Source organism: Dendrobium catenatum, unplaced genomic scaffold (genome assembly GCF_001605985.2).
Source record: "Dendrobium catenatum unplaced genomic scaffold, ASM160598v2 fragScaff_scaffold_133, whole genome shotgun sequence".
Classification (NCBI taxonomy): domain Eukaryota; kingdom Viridiplantae; phylum Streptophyta; class Magnoliopsida; order Asparagales; family Orchidaceae; genus Dendrobium; species Dendrobium catenatum.
Genome location: NW_021318595.1, coordinates 8887659 through 8912453, shown reverse-complemented (window position 1 = coordinate 8912453; position 24795 = coordinate 8887659). Strand labels below are relative to the sequence as shown.

General features: G+C 35.4%; 1 protein-coding gene across 1 annotated transcript in view; it reads right to left on the bottom strand.

Annotated features, from left to right (window-relative positions):
• LOC110112550 (embryogenesis-associated protein EMB8-like) overlaps positions 1-24795 on the bottom strand; it is a 57107-nt gene that overhangs the window by 23902 nt on the left and 8410 nt on the right. Inside the window, exons 4-9 of the mRNA XM_020844807.2 lie at positions 23510-23610; positions 13881-13970; positions 11445-11567; positions 10937-11014; positions 8850-8935; positions 8618-8666 (exon numbers count right to left, since the gene is read on the bottom strand). Of these exons, the coding sequence (XP_020700466.2) occupies positions 8618-8666; positions 8850-8935; positions 10937-11014; positions 11445-11567; positions 13881-13970; positions 23510-23610 (527 nt within the window). The remainder of the gene's footprint in view (positions 1-8617; positions 8667-8849; positions 8936-10936; positions 11015-11444; positions 11568-13880; positions 13971-23509; positions 23611-24795) is intronic.

Sequence of the window (24795 nt, the reverse complement as noted above, 5' to 3'; positions counted from 1 at the left end):
GCATGTTTAAGGGCTTAAAATTATATCAAATGAATGCTAAAAGTGTTTTTTAAATGGAGTTATTAAGAAAATTTCTATGTAGAATAACCCTCATATTTTGAAAATTCAGCATTTCTCAATCACGTTTATAAACTTTCAAAGTATTGTATGGACTTAAATAAGAACTTAGGACATAGTATGATAGTTGTAATTTCCTGTTAGAAAAATCCTTTATTAAGGGCACCATAGACAACACCCTATTCATTAAGAAATTAGAGAATATATACTCATAGTCCAGAATTATGTTGATGATATTTTTTTTGGATCAATCAATGATGAATTATATAAAGATTTTTCTTCCACTATGAATAGCGAATTTGATATGAGTATGATAGGTGAGTTAGCCTATTTTCTTGGTTTCAATGTTAAACAATGAGATGGAACTTTCTTGAGCCAAGCTAAATATATTAAAAAATTTTGATATGGAAGTTTGCAGGAATATGAATACACCGATAACCATCCAAGTAGATAAGGATCAGGATGGTAATCAATTGATCAAAAGAACTTTATAGGAATTATAGATTTCTTACTTTACCTGACTACTAGTAGGCCTAATAATATTTTTAGTATTTATTTATATGCTAGATTTCAAGTTGACCCTAATATGTTCCCCATCAAAAGAATCTTAAAGTATCTTATAAGTAATTAGAACTTAGGTATCTGGAATCTAAGGAATAACATGACCTTTGACTTAGTTGGATACTCATATTCAAATTTTGTTGGATATAGGCTAGATAGGAATATCACATAAGAATATGTCAATTCATATGACAATCCTTAGATTCTTGATCTAATAAAAAGAAAAATTCAATAGCATTTTCCACTGCAGAAGTCCATATAGTGAGGATTTCGGGACCATTAGGTGTCCGTTTTTGCAAACCAATTTCATTGATATTTTCTAAATAAAATGATTTATTTTATGAATATTTTTCTATAATTTTTTATGTACTAAATGATTTTTATTTGAATTTTGTCTGCCATTAGAATATTTTTGCATTTTTTGAATTACATTTAAATATGCTTTATTTATTACAATACATTTGAATTGAATGTGAATATGTGATTGAGTTTACCGTTATAGTACTATTATAACAATGTGTGTGTAAAAGATAAGTAAAGATTGGTTGATCGTTGGTTGGAAACTGAATGACCTGTACAAGATGGTGGGCCGATGCACTTTCCTTTAAATATTGTGGTTTGATGTTAACTACTACTTATTCACGTGATACTGATTTGGAATTATAGGGAGATGATTACTGTGCCGACAGGCAAAGAGTGACGGCTCTATTTACTGAGCCAGCGGTTTACTGATACTGATACAATACTGAAAAGTGATAGCTAAGACTTCTTACTTGTTTAGTGTGACTACTGAAATGCATGTTCATGAGACATTTTTCTTATTATTGTACATATTTATTATTGTTACACTAATTTACTATTATTGCATTATTTTATTGCTCATATCACTAAATTGTTATTGTTACCAATTTAGATACTGATATTATTTAATACAATTGTTTCATTGTACTGATACTAAGCATGTGATATATTGAGCATGTGATATAAAATACCTAAATAGTATGGGTACGCTCTTATATGATTTGACTGCATTGACATAATTTCGACATTCTTAACTGATATTTTGATTTCATACTTTATATGATTTTTATTCTAATTGGTACTACGGATATGATGATTACTTTATAGATTTGACACTCGTATTGGTTTACTACTTTACTGGCTTTCATACTATTGTGTTTTACCATTTATAGATTATACTACTACTGCATGTGATTTTTATTGTTTCTGCACTGAGTCAATGATCATATGAATGTAACTGTTATGATATAGTTGTTGACATGCATATTGCTCTTTTGTTATGCTTTGAATTCAGTTGTAAGTTTTAGTGATTGTTGAGCTTTTGAGCTCATTGTATGTGGTTAAATGATTTCAGGCCATGGCAGGGGAACAGGAGTGTGAGGCTGGTCAAGATTTTTCATGTTTTGTTTCTTCTTTTTTGTACTTAGGGCAGAATAGTTATGATATGGTTGTATAGATCCTAAGTATTGCATATGATTTTTGAGAATGAATATAGATGTGTATATTAATGTTTTGAATAATATAATCTGTTTTATTGTTTATTAAAAGATAAATAAATAATTATTTCAATTTAGATTTTGAGACATCATAGGATTCATACGCTTGCCCTTGTTAGCCTAAACCTTGGGTCCTCCTATTGTATTTGGTGAAGCTCTTAGAGAAGAGCTCTAGAAGGAAAAATCTTTGGTGCGAAGAAGAGCTCTAGAAGGAAAAATCTTTGGTTAAGAAGAGCTCTAGAAGGAAAAATCTTTGGTGCGAAAGACTTCCTAGCCAAGGAGGCTAGGTAGGGTCGACATCTACCGGAAGTAAAAGGAGATATTAGTATCTTCATTGGGCTGACGAGGAAAAAATAGGGAGCGACGTCTCTGCCGGAGCAAGGAGCTAAAGTTGGGATGACATCTTTGCAGGGCCGAGAGGAAGGAGAGAGATTATTCGGAGTCTAAAAAGGTCATTCTCCTTCTAATAAGGGAGAAGGACATCTCCACTTGATTGAGTGTAAAAAGGATCTGAGTTAGTGCAATACGGATATTTGGAGAGTGGATGTAGGTCAATTTCGATTGAACCACTATAAATCTGACTTGCGTACTCTTTTACTTTCTTGCAATTTATTTTCCGCACTCTGATTTGCTTTTGGTACCTTTGTGAAAGATCTTTTGCTAGTTAAAATTTTATTTCTAAAACTCAAAAATAAAAAATAAAAACATTTATTTTAAAAAAGTTGAAAAACACAAAAATATATCATTTATTTTTAGTTTGATTAGAATACTTTACTTTCTTAAATGCTTCCGCATATCTCGTTTTTTAGTTTTAAGTAAAAGATTTTTAAAAGACCAATTCATCCCCTCTTGGTTCGCCATAAGTACTTTCAATGATAAGGATAGTTATGCTTATAAAAAATGACATGTCGAGAGATGATGCTTTTCATATGGTAGGATTATAGCATTTGTAACATTTTTTGGGTTGACAAGTAATCAAGAAAGATGTGACAAACCAATCATGGAGCAAGTTTATGGGACAAGTGAAATTAGAGACAAGGATAGTATGAGCATCCAAAGACTTTGAGATATTATCGAGTGTTTCTATTATATAAGAGCTGATATTTTGAATTTGATAACTTTAGTAATTAGTTGAATTATTAAGCAAACTGTTATGAAAAGATTGTCCACCCAAAGGTGATAAGGTAATCAAGCTTCAAAAAGGGTGTGTTATTTCAATGAGATACTATGATATTAAATTAAACTCTAAACATGCTCACATGATTTATAAAATGAAATTTACATTTTTAAACTAATAAGGATATGCTTTTATTTCTTTTCCTACACATGCTAACTTATTTATGTCCTAAGAATGAGAGATAATTTTAGGTATGCCATATACATGTGTCTTATATATATATATCATGTAATGAATGTCATCTCAAAATGCTTACTTATTTATCATATACAACCGTCCCAGAGTACCAGGGGTGCACTAATCAGGTACACAACATCTTTTGGCCATTTCTTTCTTTTCCTCTTTTGCCCCAAAAGGGCCATATTGTTCCCGTATTGCTCATATGTTCTTTTGCACCGTATTTGGTACTCCGCAATCAATCATGCACAATCATTTCTATATTTTTTTCATATGAGTATACATTCTTTCCTTTTCATATAATTTCATATATTTCAAACATGAATTAATGTTTGACATGCATTCTAAACATGACATAAATAAACATGTAATGATTGTTTAACATGTGTTTTAGACCTAATCATGAAGGAAATATGAAGTAAATGTAGTGCATGTTTAACAGATATCAAATTTCATAATCAATTTCATAAGGACATAACATATAAAAGTTATATAAACAAACATCATATGGACATGTAAGGAAAAGAATCCTACCTCACAATACTATGCAATCCTCCACTTCTCTTTATTTATACTTCTTCTTGCCACAACCCAAAGAAAAATAACACAACATAAATTTCTTGCCAAAATAAATATTTATGTTTCACTAATCCCCTCTTAAATTTCTTTTATAAGCTCCCTATATTCTTCCTACACCTATCCTCAAGGTAATATATCATCATTCCTGTGACGCCCTAGGCATCCATAGTGAAAGGATTCGTCGACAGTCTTGATCAATCTCCATTCATGCTCCCTTGCTCGGACCTGAAATTGTTAACCACATATAATGAGCTTAAATAGCCCAGTAGGTCACCAAAGCCTACAACTGAAATCAAAGCACGGCACGAAAATAATATGCGTGTCAATCAGTTTAATCATAGCAGTCAGTTGCACATGATCAGTGAATCAATGCAGATACGGAAATCAATGCATGAATAGTAATCAGTACAGTAACAATAGTCAATGCGTAAACAGTATCAATAAGAAACAGTAAACTCCTAAATCCACAGTAGAAGAATCAATAAACAGTAGGAAGAAATCCATAAAGTTTAATAAATCAGAAATCATCAAATCTCTTTAATAGTCGTCTTAACTATCACATCAGTCTATAACATCAGTCAGTCAATGTAGTAGAATCATATCAAAACATACGCTTGCAAATCGATCAGTTATTCAATATAACTTTCTCATTAAATCATATGCCCGTAAATCCGTTAAATCCATTCAATATCGATAAATCAATTCTATATCAATAAATCAATCGATCTCAATAAATCAGTAAATCCATCAAGAAATCATAAGAACAGTTCTGTACGCATGCAATACAATACAGTAGTCTTACTTAACAAGTACAATCACTGGCTATTAAGGCATTTTTCAATGTTAGTATCGATGTTAGTAATCCGTTGGCTCAATGAAAAGAGTCGTCACTCTTGCCCGTCGGCGCAGTAATCTCCTTATAACTCCCTTCGGTAATCACGTGATCAGTACAGGATATCGCCAAACTCTTTTTAAAGGAAAGCCCGTCGGCCCACCATCCTGTACAGGTATCATCTCCAACCAACGGTTTAACCAGTCTTTACTTGTCTTTCAGTAACAATAACAATAATTCAATCATATATCCACATTCGTATGCATATTCAATCGTTTAAATCATCAATTCAGAAAATTAGAGGTCGTACGAGAAATCGGCGGCATAACGGCAGTACACAGAATTTACACAGAAATCACAGATTCATAACTTTACCAAATTACTAGAAATCGAAGAAAACAACATTACAAAGCTTTACTTGTACTGAAACACTATTTTTCAACAACCAGATAATTTTCTATTCGATAAAAATTGCACAGAACTCAAAATACCAGATAAAAACTTTACAGAAAATACTCAAATAGCGCAGAAATATCATATCAGAAACATATCAAAAGTTGTGCGGTAAAACTTTCGTCAATACAAAATTATGCGCATTTTTCGGTAACGGAAACACAAAACTGAGCACAGAAATATCAAAACTTGAAATCTTCGAAAACAAATATAAGATTCGAAGTCCTTACTACAAGACGAACAAATCTTCTAACAGCGACGACGGACGAAAATCGCTCCGCGGCCTCCGAAACCAAGCTTTTCCTTCTCTTCCTTATCTTTCTCTCTCCTGATTTCTCTTTCTCTCTCTTCAAATGAATCCAAAATATCTCTATCGGATATTTATTAACACTGATCATCCCGGACGATCCAAAATTCGTCCCGGGACGATTTTCCCTCTGGAAGAATTTCGTCCAGACGAAATTAAATAGCGTCCGGACGACTTGCTCTCTGGACAAATTTCATCCAGACGGATCGTCCCGACCCTTCCAGGTTCGTACAGACGAAATTAACAGATTCTTCACAATTTTCTTCAGTTCGTCCTGTACTAAAGCCAGTTCGTACGGACTAACTGCACTCAAAAAAATCAGCTTTGGAGGGGGTTTTACAATTCCCACTCATAATTTGATTTTACATCAATTAATTTCGGTTTTAAATAAAACCTAAATTATGAAGACATAAAATTTCATTATTTTCATTCTAATCGCTTAGAAATTACTCCCCTTCCTTATACATATAAATAAGACATTAAAATTTTTGGAATTAAAGATAAAATAATTAGGATTTTTTTTTCAAAATTGAAGTTTCCTTTCTTTAGAGAACTCCCTAAACCCTTAGGAATATTTTTTTTTTCATTACATGCAAGCTCCAAATGACTTCATTTGGAAAAGCCCTAATTTCTAAAATTCAAATTTTAAAAGAAAACTTCGCATTTTCTTCATAACATCCCTTCCCTCATTTCTTCTAACATTTGCATACAAAAATAAGTCAAAAAGAAGATACCCTAATTTCGGATCCTAGGTTTTCCCTTAAGAAATCTTCTTGCAATTGACTGAAAAACATATTCCTAAGCAAGCCCTAAAGGTTTGCTAAATAAAACATCAAGAAAAACCAAACCCTAAATTCTTACATCAACAAAAACTCATGAAAAAGACAAGATTCTTCAAAAATAACTTACCTCCTAGATTCTAGAAGCCTCCCTTTACGTTTTTTTTCCTAAAGGATCTCGCCGGAAAACTCGCCGGCCGCCGACCTTCGAGCTCCTCCTGTCGCCTTCCCCCTCTCCCGTCGCCCTCTTCTTCGGATCGGCCGAAACGAACACCAAGGGACCGAAATATTCGGTCCCTTAAGCATGTGAGGGTTTTAGATAATGGTTTAGATGTCATATTACGCATGTACCCTTGCTATTTACATTTCCCTTAAGAACTCCTAGGGGTAAAAATGAAAGATGAGGCTAAATATTACTTAAACAAACTTCGGTGAATTTTAATTTCAAAACCATGCGAAATTGAATATAAGTTCTTTATATCGTTTCAATCGAAATTTCCTGACGAATTTAATAAAATTTATTTCGTCGAATTCCGACGACATCGAAATTTCAATTAAGTTCGTCGCGGCGCATCGAAATACTTGCGACGCACTCAAATGACGAATTCCGGGTTTTACAAAGATTTAGAAACTTCTGAGGAATTTTATTGAGAGATTTCTTGAAGAAACTTTAATAAGGTTTCACTTTGGTTGTTCTATAATTATATCATTCTTTTCCTCTAGTTTGAGAGTTTGGAACTATTGGTGGAGAGCTTCTAGAGTTTTGTAAAGGTTGTGAAGATCTCATGGAAGTCTTATGTACTCTGCAGATCAAACTGGAGTGACAATAGTTTGGACTTTTGAGGAAATGGTTGTATAGGGCGTCTTCATTACCCGTGAATGTCTACACCTTAACAGGAGCATTATGAGAGAGTGGTGTAAAGGGTTTCTCTATTACCTTACAAAGGGCAAAGGCTTCTCCACTTTGTTGGGAACAGAAGGTGAGAGAGAGCTAGTGAAATCCCCAAATAAAAAAAATGTGGGGGGGGGGGGATATAGGCTCATTGGCTCAACTGCAATAAATCGGTTTGCATACTTTACTTTTTTCTTTTATTTTTATGCTTTATTTTTGAACTGCATTGCAAAAAATTCACAAATGCCAATCAGTACCCGTGCCTCTATACCTACTGCTATTACTTAGCGCATTTCCTATAGATTCCAAACTTATACATCAAATTCAAGATTTTCTAACCTCAGGAGAATTGATGCAGTACAGGTTTCCTAGATCAAACCCAAATACCAAACCAAGCTTCTAACCCCACTACATCCACAACTAGATTTCAATTAAGCTTTGTGATTCTTACCGACCCACATTAGGTCTTATCTTGTTAGCAAGGTATTTTGTAGTTTTTTTATTCATTTAACTCATTTTTAAAAAGCATTACTCCCCCAAAAAAGGACATGGAATTTGGATGAGAAAAAAGTTAAATGCATTGCTTAAATAATTCTCTCCCTAGCTCTCCCCCAATCCCTCATCTGTTAGCTTCCTCTCTTGTATTATGATCCCTCTTTCCCTCTTATATTATCACAGTCTCTCACTACATCCCCCCAATTTCTCATCTGTCGTCTCTCTAGTACATGACAGTAGCATGAATCCCAAGGCATCTATGATCCTATCATTAGCATGAAATCCAAAGTCATCCCTAACATCTCTCCAATCAACTACGAACTATCAAAGTATATCCAGCTAGTCTCCCTCTCTCTCTAACCAGGACAATAAAAATTAATGATAAAAAACCCTACTTTGGGTTTTCCAGAATAAGCTCCCATCATTGATTCCCTAACTCAAAGGCAACTTAACAACTTTTCTAGATCAACCCTCTCGTCTAACGAAATCTTGTGAATGAAACAACAAAAGAGCATCAAGTATTTTAAAGATAGTTCTCCCTTCAACTAATAGCATGCCTGATAGTGTAAATTTAACAGACATTTATCCATATAAAAAAAACAAGCTTAACTACCAAGTCTCAACTATTTAGTTTTCAATCTCCTTAAATAACAAATTTACTTTTGAAATAATTTCCTAGGGCAATCATATTTGTTTAAAATCAATATGCCTGTAAAGCAGAAAAGTGACCAACAAGAACAAGTGAACATCAATTAAAAAATATAAACTCCATACAAAGAAACTAGCAGTACCTTCCTGATGCCATCCCAATTTGCAAGACGTGTCATGACAGGCTGATGTCTGCAAAAACGGCTAAAAAATTAATTGGAAAGTTGAAGAAGAAAAAAATCAGGCAGAAAAAAGAAAGGTTGACAGCAATAGAATTTCTCAAACTTAAGAGATAATAAAATATCAGGCTAATATGTATTAACTAAATTAGTTAACAAATTAAGCTAATAGATTGTGAGATGAATAGGAACATACAATTGGGCATAACCTTTGAGACCAATTGTGAGAGCTCTATCATAGAACCGCTGGACAAGTCTGCGATTAATGAATCTATCACAAACCTGCAAATTCCTAATCGCAAGTCAAAAAGTCTAAAAACTAAAGCATTAAAAAGAAGAATTTATTACAAGCAGAAAACAAAACGTAGTTCATTTTGATCAGCCTACTATTATACCAACTACTTACATGTTTGTCTAAATTGACTGTAATGTTTTCAAGACTATTGAAGAAACACCTTCATTCTCCTGATACAAAGGCCATACACCTTAAAAGCATCTTCAAAGTAAATACAACAACAACATCAAATCTTTGTCCCACTATGTAGGGTCGGCTACATGAATCCTCTTTCTCCATTGTGTCATGTTAAAAGTCAAATTCTCGTTTAAATCTAATAAAGAAAAATCATTTCTAATATTTTTAACCAAGTCTTTTTAGATTTACCTCTACCTTTGTTAACATAAGTCAAATCTAATACCTCTACTTCCCTAATCGGGTCATTGGAAGGCCGCCGTTTTATGCGACCAAACCATCCAAGGCGACTCTCTCTAATCATATCTTCCACTAGCGCTACTCCAACCTTTTCACGTATATGCTCATTTTGTATCCTATCTCTAAAGGGTAAAGCCACTCATCCACCTGAGCATTCTCATCTCTGCAACACTTAACTTAGTATTATGCTTATCTTTTAATGGCCAACATTCGGCACCATAAAGCACTGAAGGTCTCACCACCATCTTACAGAATTTTCCCTTAAGTTTGAGGGGGCCTTTTCTATCACACAACAAGCCCGATGCATTCCTCCAACTTGAATTCTGCTGATAATATCTCCATCTATTTCACCATTACTCTAAACAATAGATCCAAGATATCTAAAATGTGTACTTTTATTAATGACTTGATCGCCCAAAGTCACAATCCCCTCACTAGGTCTATTACTACTAACATTACAATCCATATATTCAGTTTTAGATCTACTCAAGTGAAAACCTTTAGACTCTACAGTTGACCACCATAATTCAAGTTTACCTTGAATTCCCTCTCTAGTCTTATCAACAGGAAGAATATCATCACCAAAAAGCATACACCAAGGTACATCCTCTTGCAAATGTCTAGTGAGAACTGAAGATGACAACTTTGAATGGAAGAAGAATGACAACCAACTCATTTGCATCAGCTCTAAATCCACTATTTCCATGGAAATAAAACATACGGGGAAGAGATGGTATGCTGGTAGAGCTCATCGAATGAGCATGGGGTCACCCGAGGGAAGAGTGGCAACAATAGTTTGGGTGCTTGGGTGAAGCAGCTGGGAAGAGTTGGAAAGCAAAGAAAGTGGGAGAGAAAATGTGGAGTCGGGAAAATGAGAATGCAGACAAATGTAGGTGGATGCAAATTAGAAATAGTAATATTTAGGAGTCAGCAAAGGGATAAGAATGTTTAAGTTAAGTGGTTTTATGAAGAGTTGGATTTAAGTGGGTTTATAAGTTGGATTTGCCAGCTGTGCGCTTTCAGATGGATCAAATTCTTGGGAAAAAAAAAAGAAATGAATAATGGCCAAAAAAAAGGTTTAATGAGAGGAATATGTGGCATTCTGGAGGCAAGTAAAAGGGATAATAGGTGGAAAGATTTTAATACAAGAAAGTTATTTCAAATAAGTGATTCTAATTCCCACAAAATGTTAATTCTTGGTGTGTTAAATTTTATCCTTATCCCCTATATAAAGTATTTTTGCTTCTCTAGAGCCAAAAGTTTGGTCACTTCGGTCCTTTTGGAATATTTTTGATATTCTAGATGAATTGGGGCTAAACATTTTGAGAGACAGGAAATTGTTGAATGTTTCTTGTTGCAGGTGATATGAATGAGCCATTCTTCATATTGGAAGCTCTCCTAAATTTTTACAGGTGCTTCATAAATATTGGAATGGAATACTAAACCAATTCTTGCCAAATTTAAATAAAAGAGTCAACCAAATGTTAAGCATAAGGAAATACAGAAAGAAAGTTAACTTAATAAATATGTGCAAGCCAAATTGAAAATATTAAAAGATGATTAATCAACTTAACCACAAGATCCCATGGAGAACAAATAGATGCGGCCCCAGCAACTGGAGTTTTCTCCCCTTCCTCTCCAAGATACTTGACCTGGAAGCATGGACATTACGGGAGATATCAAAAATAAAAATAGTAATAGGATGAATAGATAGTAACATAAATTTGAACCTCAGACACTCAGAAGTTATCAACTGGGAAAAACCAGCTTAGCTACTCAACTTTCACGTGCTTATGAGCAAAGTAGGTAAAACTAGGACTATGGTCCAACTTTAAATAGATTATAATCTCAAGCAAAATGTCACCTGGAATTAAGGATCACGCCAAAACAACATGAATCTATAAATCTACTTTAGACAAGCTGAATTTGATTTCTTTTAGGCAAGTAAAAAAATATTTTACCTGCTACCCTCACTAAACTCCAATCATGAAGCCTAAAGTTGAGGCACAAATTCGGGTCAAAATAACACCTAAGAAAACCATTAAGGAAGAGCTAATGCTAGTGGATAGTTAATTTCTTAACCAGAATATTGGCGCCAATGCTTGTTCCAACAGCAAAGATAGGAGCCATAGAGTATTTCTGATGAAGATGGTTGACAACTTCTCGTATATCTTCTGTCCAACCAGCATTGTAAAAATAATCAGACTGCCAAATGAACATGAGAAAATCAAAAATATATGATGCAAGATAATATTAGAGATAAATGATAGAGCTCACATGATTTGAAAGAAGCAAGAGAAAATTATACCCAATTTATTATTTCATCTCCCAAATTGAAGGGAAAATAGCTAATGAGCTTGATAAAACTTGGAGATGCTAACCAACAATAGAAATTCAAGCAAGCATGATAGCCACCTAGAAATAGTCCAAAAGCTGATACTAGAATAATGTTAAAGAAAGCTCTTTAAAGCATGCACATTAGAAGAGAAGAAAAACACAGCACAATTGCTTTTAAATTATTTGCCTTTTTAAGTGCATTAGCTTTAACAATGTGTGAAGAGGTTTGCAGATCTCAGCACAATTCTCATGAAAACAAAGGTTTTGAAAATATATTTCTAGACTTGGGCTCACCTCAAACCAGTAGATGATAATATGTTTTAGTCACTAAACCTCATCTTCAATAATAACGTGTCCAATCTTTCCATGTATATTTAGTGATTTGCATTTCAAATTGGAAGAGACCAAGGCGTAAACAGGTTATGTTGCTCGATTACTCATCCAGATGGTGTTTGTTACCTCTTCCTGATTTTCCATCCTGCTTAAGTAGCATTTTATGCATATCTTATTCCTACTGTTACTACACTGCAATTGTATGATCTAGCATTCTGTTTCATGAGAAAGTTAGTTTTGCTAGCTAAAAACTATTAGGAAGCAGTTGTTTTATTTTTTGTTAAATGCAGATAAAATAAGGACTGTGCTTCATATACTAAAAATGGTAAAGTGCAAGGAAATGAAGGATAGAAAGTACCTCTTATCAAACAGCAGAACTTTAGAAAAGCATAAACCATTCATGTCTCCAAGGCATCGTAGTAGAACTAAAATAATTTAATTCTAGTACCCACGAACAGCTATCAAAAGCAGTAATTCTAGATATGTTGGTTCAGCCATGAGATATTTTTGCTATAAATCTATTTTGAAAATGGTGTTTTGCTTCTTTAGCAAATGGTCTACCATCAAATTCATTGTCAATTTGGAATTCTTTTGGCCCTTCAAATGTTTATGTTACCAAAATTAAGTAAAATAGGATTATCAATATTTTGCACTTTCATATTACTATCAAAATATCTTTTGTTTTCATCATAAATTAATTTAGATAAATTTTATTTATTTCTTTCTTTTCATGTATGAGTAATTTTTAGGCCAGCTCCTTTTGGCACTCAATCATAACTTTGGCATGCAGCAACAGGGTGATGATTGCTTCTTTAACTTAAAGGGTTTTTTTAAAACTTTTTTGGCCATAAATTTCACCAGGATTATATAACTGCCTTTTCTTTTTTTGAAACTACAAATAGTTCGAATCCTGATGGTCGGAATACATAGGCAGATAAAATTAATGTTGAATCATTGTTCTCAACTCGAGTTAGGATGGTTCAACTAATTATATATATATATATATAGAGAGAGAGAGAGAGAGAGAGACAAGGATGATTGGAAAGAATATAGTGGCCTTCTAAAAAATTTAATTTTGTCCATATATTTTATTACTCAAAACTATCAGATATACTTCAGGAATTATTAATAACACGCATTTAATATAAATCCATTTGAAAATCTCTGTCTTGAAATCATAATCAACTTATAATACAAACGAACTCATGAGAATTTTGATGCAACTACTTGATTATCAAATAATTTTAAAAAGTCTGTAAGTCAGCAATGACGCTATTTTCAATGTTGTTAAAAAGAATGAAAGAATTTGATCATACATTTGAAGGTCGTATAATTAAATCATGTTGAAGAAAGGTGATTATCCTTAAAGGACAATAATTTGCATACTATACACACACATGTTAATTCTCATTGCTTGCGTCCCGCAATTCCAAAACTCAACCCAACTTATCAAATCTTGAAAACCAACAATCAACCCCTAAAACTGAAGTAGATTCTAAAAATAAAATAAGATCTAGATAAAATTTGGTTTTATAATGGAAATAAAGACCACACAAGTTATTTCTCATTCATCATTTTGAAAACTCAAAAAAAGGTTAAAATAATTTTTTGTTAGCTCAACATTTACTGTTAATAATCTCAATCCATTATGAAACTGTTTGACCAAAAAATTTGATGTAATTATAATGCTCGAGTTTGTAACCATCTCATGAGATGAAACTTTGTGTGTGTGTTTCTCTTTTTCTCTCTCCAAGAATACTTGTTTATGTATAAGCGGCATCAAAATCAAAAACATATTTGCAGTTGCATCAACAAATCTACAAACAGCATAAGGATAATAGAACTTACAGTTATGGAAACACCGCCAAGCCCACGATGGTTTTCAACAACAACATTCCAACCACGCTTTGCTATCTTGTAAGCTAAATGCTTTACATACTGCAAGAACCAAACAAGGAAACCTAAAATCTGACATATGATTTTGACATGAAATGTTAACAAGATAAAAAATAAGTTAGTATATGAATGAATATTCAACTTGCATTCAACCAGACACTAAATTGTAAAAGAATCTTCAACGGGCTACAATAAACTGATTCAGGGAAAAGAGTAAGCAAGGCAATGTTATTCCTATCATCTCACATATGCAGTTTTGTAAGCGGATCAATTTATAAATATCTAAATGGGTGAAGTAGGACTACAATGCTTAAAATGATATGAAATGAACTTGTACGATTTCTTGATAAAAACAATTATGATTAGGACTATAAACAAATTAAAACGATCAAATAAAACATAAGAGCGGTCACTTTTTAGGCCAAGTTGTACAATAAGCACTTGAATTGTCGAAACAACAAAAGAAAATCAACAACTTGCAAATGGAATAGCTTTCAACAAAAATCTCAAATCTAACATTAAGATTAGAAGCAAATAAAGTGCACTCAATCCCTACGTTTACTAAGCTTGGCAGAGTTTAGCGAGCAAGACCTTCATGAATCTATCAAATTACAAGAAAAAGTTACATAAGGAAAATACGAAAAGGATGATTGGTAAACCCTTATCAAGGTTGAGTTGCGATCCTCCACTGAACGGTGCCTAGTTGTTCTTCAATGGCCTCGACAAGGGTGTCCAGGATGCGCTCTACGTACTCTTCAACGGTGTTGTTGATGCGTAGGTTGACATCGAAAAAGGTCGAGTGAAGGATGCAAACAAATCCTTGTTCATCGTAGGCGAGACCGTAATCAAGATCCGGATTGGCCATTCATGAATGCTAGAAGAAGGTTGTTTCCGAAGATCACTTTTGGAACTCCACTGGAGAGAAAGAAGTTTCTCTTGAACTTGAAGTGGAGATGATGGTGGTGTGGCCGGCCAAGGGAGGAGGGAGAGGGTTTCCAAGCAATGCTCCAATTAATTCCTATGTTTGGAATTAATTAAAGGGAGGAGGTAGGTAGGGGCGGCGACAAGGAGGAGGAGAATAGGGAATTTGTTTAGGCTTTAGAAAAGAGAAGAACTCAAAACCTGAAATTAATCTCAGATTTTACCTTTGAGGGATTTTGAAATTTGAAAACAATTCCAAAAGAGGAAGAGAGAGGGGGGGGCGGCGGCAAGGGTGAGGGGAGGGCTTTAATTCAATTCCAAAAGGAGAGATTTCCTTTTGGAAATAAATTTATTAGGTGGGCTTATGAGATTTCGGCCAAAGGGGATGGAGTGAAATTAGGAATTGTTTCCAAGAGGGGTTAGAGGGATTTAGGAAATAAATCCCATGGGATTTATTGAAGGGGTTGGCGGCTTTAAGGCAAAGGAGGAGATTGGAAGAGATTTGGGGTTGCTTAATTTGGGATTTAGGAAAGAAATTATTAAATCCCCGTTAATTTGAAATTTTAAAAGGGGCTTAATTAAGTAACTTTCTAAAATAGGTTTCCTAAATTAAGAAAGAATTTCAAATTCAAATAATTTTGAATTTTGAAATTAGACCTCCATAAATTAAGAGCAAATGATTATGAAAAGTATTCAAGAGGGGTTCGAATTGAGGAGGGAAGGTGGATGAGGTGAGAAGGGGGAGGGGGGGGCAGGGGCTAGGTTGGGCCATGGGGAATTCTTGGATGAGGGAGGGGATGTGGTGAAGCCGACTGGTAGGTGGGCTTGCGGAGGTTGGAGAAGGTGGAGGTTTGGGTGTGTGTATGGTTGGTTGGGGTGAAGAGGACCTGTGGTGGTGGTGGGAAGATGAAGGGAAAGAGATAGAAAGTAAAACCACGAACCCGGCTCGTCGAGGTTGGTGGGTGATGCGCAATTCTCCCTCTCCTAGGGCTCTCACTCCAATCTCTCAAGCTCTAGAACTCAAACAAAGAGAAGCAAAGTTTTTTCAATCAATCATTAATCAACATCAAAAGAGACTAATGGGGTTATATATAGCCTCGTACAAAGACTCAAGAAAATAAAAGACGACAATGCCCACTGGGCTTACATACGACCTCCCTTAAGGGGTAAAAATGGAAAACTAATAAAGCAAATACAATATGACATAATAATAAAGAAAATAGATAATACATCTCAGAAATACAATGACTCAATCGTAGCCGTAGATCGACGGCCACGTCTCTGATAGATTTTCCACGCTCTGATATCCCCATAAATGTACTTCATAAATATCCATTTTAATATGCTACTTAATTCAAGAACCATTTTGAGGAACTAATAACACAATTCAAAACCACTAGACAAAAAACATTTAAAAACTAGTTAAGAAATAAACCCTCTTGGAGAAGAGAAGGAATCTAGAGCTTTCATTGCTAAAATAACATTGAAAGATGAACTTCAAAACAGAAAAACTTAGAAGCATCCAGAATATGAACATGGGCACAACTGTATAGGGTACATTATACACTATTTTGACCATAATTAAAACATCACAAGTGAAGCACAGGGCACCAAAAAGGTCTCCAAAGGCTGCAATATCCCGCTTATGCCTCTTCAGAGTATATAAAATTAAACCATCCCCACAGCACAGAGTTGCTAAACAAAAAGTCAAATACTTATTGCTCCTATCCATAACTTCAAGACTTGACTTGACTTACTTCTTACAAATTGCTTAGACCATTATTATATCACCCTCTGTTGGAAGAATCAACTTAGCAATATATCCATAGAAGTATTGAACTTCCCTGATTAGCAGGGATGGGAAAGCTAACACAGTAACATAAGCCTATTCCAATGACACCTTTGAAACCATGGAACTTCTTTGCACCTCCCTCGGAGGTTCTATGTCTGCAAGATTCATGCTCATTTTGTGCAGTTCCTGTGGTGTTTATATTCTTGTTTTACAGCCTATTCCTGCAGCTTCTCGTTTCATAGCTGGTGCAGCTTGCTTCGTGGCATGGTAGATGTTGTTCAGTGGTTTGCTTCAAGGATGGGTTGCATCTTCTTCCATTTGGTGCTCTAAAGCTTCCTTCATCAGCGATTTTCTATAATTTTTTAATATTTCATGAGTATTCTAGATAGGGATCTGAGACTTATAACTCGATAGTCTAGGTGATAAGACTAAGTGAGACTTGAAAGAACGGTAAAGATCTCTTGTACAATTGTAAGCTTACAATTCGGGACTTACTCCTCTTTTTTCCATTATCCCATCTTCTTAATATAATTGCTTGTTTTATTGTTTGATGAGAGTAAGACTTCATTTTTGTCATATTTACTATAATATGACTTTTTTTAGCGTGATATTTCAATCATGCGCTTGACTTTCAGGTTTTTTTTTCATTGTATTTATTAGAAGAGGCAAAAAGCTCATTCAATGAAATTGAATTTTCATCATTTTTTATATTCATTGAAGATAGAAAAAAGTTATTTTAAGATTAATAGCTTGTTTTCCAGCAAAGACTTCTATATATATATATATATATATATATAATATATATATATATATAGTTAACTGCATCTTAATATATACTAAATCTGCATTAGAAATCATAGACCATAGAACATCCTACATTAAATTTGGTGCCATAGCTAAAAAGGATGATACTATATAGCCAAATATCTTGATCAGTAGAAGAAATAATTTTATTAGATCTATAAAAATAATTTAATATAAATAAATACCAGTTTAGGTAAGATTCTATAGAATTTCAAGACCATCAATAAGAAATCAAGGATAATATCTCCACAATTGTTTGATGGTTTATTTCTAGGATTGCCAGAATCTCCAACATGGAGTTTGTTTTTTATTTGTTGATAATCGAGAGAATTAGAAATTGGGATGTAAGGCTTGTAAATAGGACAGTCTAGGGTAAATACAAAAAAATTGCTCTAAATACGCAAATTATTATCCTCAGGGATTCAATTTATTAAAATTCTAAGAGAGGATACTGTTGAAATCCAGCTGTTGAAATCCAACCATTCCCAGTACAAAGGATCTGACGGACACAAAGATCAATCCGTGGGATACTCTCATGGATCACGCCATAATGAGGGAACAAATTTAGGAAAGATTTTTATGTATTATTTATGTATTAAATTTGCAATTTATTATTTCCTCATTAGGATATCTTGTATAGATCTATAAATAGGGAAGATTGTAATGAATAATTTCAAGCTTTTCCCTCATAAATCTCTAGTTTTAACATGGTATCAGAGCCACAAGAGAAGTAGAGCGAGAAGAAGGAAGCCGGAGACTACTGGGACGGAGCCTTATTAGACGAAGGCTGAAGACGAAACCTAGATCTCACGGAAGAAAGTCTTGCTGACGGAAGCCTCGCGGAAGAAAGGAGAACCGTGCTACCGACTGTAGACCACAAGACGCCGACAAAGCTTCGCCTGTTTCGACGATCTCCTCTTCGGTAAAGCACCTTAGCGACCGAAGAAGGAACAAAGGCGCCTGTACCTCCAGATCCGACTGGAAGGGAAGATCGTCGAAGGAGAAAGCCGACAGGAAGGGAAAACCGTCGAAGAAGAGGAGCGCAGCTGAGCAGCTGACGAGCATCCCGATCCAACAGGAAGGGAAGATCGTCGAAGGAGCAAGCCGCCCGCTCGATCCCATCTTCGCGCGTGCCCTGATCTACCAGGTCTGACTCTTTTAAAGAGTCGTACGGCCCGATTTTAGTAAACCGGGAAGGTTTTCTCAAAAAAAAAAAACTCTATTGGCATTTATTGCCGACAACTAAAATCGGAGGGATTTTGTTTTTTGGAAGCCTTCATTGCTATCCAAGAGTGTATAGATATTCTACACTACTATCATCGTGTCAGAAATCAATTCCTCCCAGAGCATTGACCAAACAGAGGAGTCGATGGTGCACCAAGGACGAGGTGATCTCCAAAACATACAACCTTCTTATCGTCTAAATGGGAAGAACTACCTAAAGTGGTCTCAATTCGTGAAGACCTACTTGAAAGGGAAAGGGAAAATACATCACCTCTTTGGAGAAGGACCAAAGCAAAGAGATCCTACTTTTGGGGCATGGGATGAAGCAGACTCCATGATCATGTCATGGTTGTGGAATTCCATGACTCCAGAAATTAGCGACACATTTATGTTCCTTTCGACTGCAAAGGACATATGGGATGCTGCCAGACAAACCTTCACCAAAGCTCGTGATGCGGCCCAAATCTTTGAAATTAAAGTCAAAGTTGGAAGCACAAAGCAGGGAAATAAGACCGTGACAGAGTATGCCACCCTTCTACAAAATCTGTGGCAAGAACTTGATCACTATAGATGCATAGAAACCAGATGTCTGGAAGATGTTGCGATTCTAAAGAACTTTATTGAAAAAGATAGAGTTTACGATTTTCTTGCAGGACTAAATGCAGAATTTGACCAAGTTAGGGTTCAAATTCTCGGCAAAGAGGAGACACCATCACTCAATGAAACCATTTCCCTCATCCGCGCAGAAGAAAGCCGAAGAGGAGTGATGTTAGAACCAAAGGCAGTTGAAAGCTCAGTAATGGTGATGAACAAAGAATCGTCATGGAAGGAGAAGGGTGAAGATTCTTCAAAATTCAAGGACAAGGATTCACTTTCGTGCAGCTATTGCAAAAAGTCAAGACACACAAAGGAAACGTGCCGGAAAATACATGGAAAATCTCCCAACAAGGAGTGGAATCAAAAGGGTGAAACAAGGAGCACATCACATGCCAACAACACTACAAGTAAGCCAGAAGCACAATCCAGCCTTGAAGAATTCAATAAGGAAGATATTGATAAATTGAAACGACTCCTGGTATCTCTTGAAAAATCAAATGCTTCTTCTTCACTTGCACTCTCAGGTAAGAATCCAATCTCTATTAGTTTAAGTGCTTCCAGAAATTGTTTAAAGGAATTATGGATCATTGATTCAGGAGTCACAGATCATATGACCCACTCACCAAACCACCTCATAAATTATACTCCTTGCCCAAACAACAAAAAAATCATCACTGCTGATGGTTCTCTTACCACGGTAGCTGGCCAAGGAGACATCATATTATCCCCATCCCTCACCCTAAAAAATGTGCTCCACATACCACAATTATCCACAAACCTGATATCAATACAAAAACTTACCATGACCATAATTGTCAAGCATTGTTTAACCCTTCTTATTGCTTATTTCAGGACTAGAGATCGGGGAAGAAGATTGGACTTGCTAAGGAGAAAGCATGATTGTACTACCTGGAGGAACCAAACCAATCTAAAAGGAGTTGCTCTTTGTTATCCCTAGTTGATAGGAGATCCACTATTTGGCTTCATCATTATAGACTAGGACACTCATCTTTTGATGTTTTAAAACATATGTATCCATAGTTGTTTCATCAATTAGACAATAAAATTTTTCATTGTGAAACCTGTGAGTTGGCTAAGCATAAAAGAACCTCATTCCCAAATAAAAGTGAGAGATCTGCTACGCCTTTCTTCCTTATTCATAGTGATATTTGGGGACCTTCTAAAATTCTCAATATCTCTGGGGCACGCTGGTTTGTGTCATTCATTGATGATTGCACTAGAGTCTCTTGGATCTATCTCCTTAAACATAAATCTGATGTTAGCACCATTGTTCCCATCTTTCATTCCATGATCCAAAATCAATTCGGGGTAAAAAAAAGGAGTTTTCGCTAGGATAATGCCAAAGATTATTTCAACCAAACCCTTTCCTCCTACTTCCAGAGTGAAGGGATCATCCATGAATCCTCCTGTGTTCACACCCCACAACAAAATGGGGTTGCAAAGAGGAAAAATGGTCACCTTCTAGCCTCCACCAGAGCTTTCCTATTTCACTACAATACACCCAAATCCTATTGGGGGGAAGCTCTTTTAACTGCTGCATATCTCATAAACCGCCTACCTTCAACAACTTTAGGCCTCAAAACTCCAATGGAGACCTTGTCCTTGTTTTACCCAGAGTTTCGAACTCATCATAATCTTCCACCAAAAATCTTTGGATGCACTGCCTATATTCATATCCATAGCCAGGAACGAGGAAAATTAGATCCAAGAGCACTCAAATGCATCTTTGTTGGCTACTCTGCTACCCAAAAAGGGTATAAGTGTTATCATCCACCCACAAGAAAAACCTTTGTCTCTATTGATGTTACCTTTGCTGAATGGAATTCCTATTTTTCAAAAACTCATCTTCAGGGGGAGACTGAACTTGAGGAAGATGAGGAAAATGAACTTGCACCTCTTGACCTTCCTCCACCACCTCAGAAAAATCCACCTGAAACCCAAGAAAGGGAAACAAATGACAACGCTATCATTAGATTTAGAAAGGTTTACTCCAGACGTGCAAGCTCAAGCTGTTCTCCAAAGCGGATCCAAGAATCTGAATCATCTCCTGGAAATAAGGTAAGTTCACCACCTCCCTTATACCCTATAAACAACTCTATATCCTTCAACAACTTCTCATCAGCACACAAAAATTTCCTTGTTACATTAGAAGATATACATATTCCTAACAATGTTTCTGAGGCCTTATCTGATAAAAATTGGATAAATACCATGAAAGATGAAATGCAGGCTCTGGAGAAGAACAAAACATGGGAGATCGTCAATCTACCGATAGGAAAAAAATCAGTCGGCTGCAAATGGGTGTTCTCAGTAAAATACAAAGCTGATGGCACACTGGAGAGATATAAGGCAAGACTAGTGGCAAAAGGGTTTACTCAAATGTATGGCATTGACTACCAAGAAACGTTTGCGCCCGTGGCCAAGATGAATACGGTCCGAATACTACTCTCACTAGCAGCCAAGTATAATTGGCACCTGGAACAAATGGATGTGAAAAATGCATTCCTACATGGGGACTTAAAAGAAGAGATATTTATGGAAATACCACCAGGCTTTAAAGAAAAATTCAAAGGTAACAAGGTGTGCAAACTGAAAAAGGCTCTATATGGGCTCAAACAATCACCAAGGGCCTGGTTCGGAAGATTCTCTAAATTCATGCACTTAAATGAGTATCGACAGAGTTAAAGGGATTATACATTATTCTTCAAACACTCAGACTCAGGGGGAGTCACAATATTATTAGTGTATGTTGATGATATTATTTTGACTGGAAGTAATGAAGAGGAGAAAGCCATTTTAAGGAAAAATCTTACTAAGGAATTTGACATCAAAGAACTTGGGAGACTAAAATATTTTCTCGCAATTGAAGTAGCTCACTCCAGCAAAGGAATCTTCATTTCACAACAGAAATACATCAAAGATCTAAGAGAAACAGGTAAACTCGCCTGTAAGCCAGCACCAACACCAGTAGAACCTAATCTTAAATTGGGAGAAGCTAAAGAAGATACATATGTAGATAAAGGGGCCTACCAGAGAATAGTAGGGAAATTGATCTACCTCTCCCACACTAGACCAGACATAGCATTTGCTGTAAGCATGGTCAGTTAGTTTATGCAGAATCCAAAGCAGATTCACATGCAAGCGGTAGACAGGATATTGCACTACCTTAAAGGAAGACCAGGAAAATGAATTCTCTTTAAGAGAGATCATGGGATGACCCTAGAAGTATACACGGATGCTGACTACGCAGAATCACCGGTTGATAGAAGATCTACCTCTGGGTATTGCACATTTCTTGGAGGTAACCTAGTTACATGGAGAAGCAAGAAACAGAATGTGATGGCAAGATCTAGTGCAGAAGTAGAATATCGAGCTATGGCCTTGGGAATATGTGAGCTACTGTGGATCAAAATAATCCTAGAAGATCTGAAGGTTAAGTGGGATGAGCCCATGAAGCTACATTGTGACAACAAGTAAGCAATCAACATAGCCCACAATCCAGTCCAGCATGACAGGACCAAGCACATAGAAGTGGACAGACATTTTATTAAAGAAAAACTAGACAGTGGTCTAGTAAGTGTTGACCATGTATCATCAAAGGATCAACTTGCAGATTTTCTTACTAAAGGATTGGACAGTTCAGTCTTTCTCCGTATGATTGACAAGCTGGGAATGACGGATCCATATTTCCCAGCTTGAGGGGGAGTGTTGAAATCCAATCGTTCCCAGTACAAAGGATCCAACGGACACAAAGATCAATCCGTGGGATACTCTCATGGATCACGCCATAATAAGGGAACAAATTTAGGAAAGATTTTTATGTATTATTTATGTATTAAATTTGCAATTTATTATTTCCTCGTATAGATCTATAAATAGGGAAGATTGTAATGAATAATTTCAAGTTTTCCCCTCATAAATCTCTAGTTTTAACAGATACCTCCATGCACACACATGAAGCTTGCATTTCAGTGACTACTTCCTAGTTGTTTTTCATTATTAGTTAAAAGCGAGATTGAATTCTGTTAAATTTCTAAAAGAACCTTTTTATATTGCATGAAATTTTAATCGCATGAGTAGTTTTTATGATTCTTTTATTGTTGCTAAATTCAAGTAGAAGGCCAAAAATCTTTTATTTAAATGCTAGACCAAAGACATCCTTCATCACAATAATAGCAGTTTGCATAATTATGCCTGGTTTGCAATAAAATAAGCTACTTACAGCAGAAGACGAATCGCTGGTTAGGCCAGGCACCACAATAACAATTGGGGTAATATCCTCTTTAGAGATGATCCTACCATTGTCCAAAGAACCACCTGCAACTGCACAAGTTTGATGTATTAGAATATGCTTGCCAACTTTCTGCATAATTTTAGAGAGTATTCAGAATTTATAACCATAGTATACATTCATCAATCTTAAACTTTATTTTAAACAAAAGAAAGCCTTACAATTAAAAGTATAGAAATTGTTGAAGAAATTTAAAGAAAAAAATACAATAGAAACTGGATATTACTATATGAAATGCATGAATCAAAGAATACAAAAGAAAACAACCAATCAATATTCAAATGCTAGGGTTTTCACAATATTGGTGTTTGGCTTGAAGTAAAAAAAATGCAGTATAAAATTTTGTTTTATTTGGAATGCACTCTCTAAGTGTAAATTTGATATATTCGGAATTCATCTTATTTAGCAATGAATTTATGATTAATTTGAAAATCACTGAAATTAGAAGAATACCAAATATATCAAAATTACACATGGAGAGTGCATTCCAAATATATCAAAATTTTACACTGCATTTATTCTACTTCAAATCAAATAAAAATATTCTCAAAACCCCTGTATTTGGAATATTTTACACCAGTGTAAAACATTCCAAATGCAGGGGTTTTGAAATTTTTGGTGTTTAGTTGGAAAGTGGAGCAAAGTAATGTAGTGTAAACCATTTAAATTCATTTTTGAAGTAAACCAAACTCGCCCAATTTTGAGCGAGAACTATTTACACCACAAGCAAGTTCGCCTGACAGATACCCACTACCACCGCCACCCGCTGGGCACCACCAGCAGTCGCCGCCACCCACTGCTGGTGGAAACCACCACGGCCCACTGTCATCCACCACCGTCGCCGCCCTCCACCAATACCGGCCACCAACAAGCCATAAACCAAATAGCCCCTATATTTCTTTTACACTTGATGCAATCATAATTTCTGTATTTTCATTATCAAATATTGAACATTAGTTTTTAATTTAGTTTTATATATTTTTTTAGCTATCCAATGATGGGAAAGCATCCAATGATCATGGTAGGTTGTGCTTGGGCTTTGGTAAACATTTGGTTTGCTAGCTTGATGGGTCCTTTGGGATGCTGCTAGTTCTCGGGTTGGCTTATGGTTCTCGGATTGAGCTGAAAATGATTATAGGAGGTGGTGGTTTATTGGGGTTGAGCTTTATTTTCTAAGTTGCTAGCTCATTAATGTTGAGCTGAAGTTTAGTTCATTT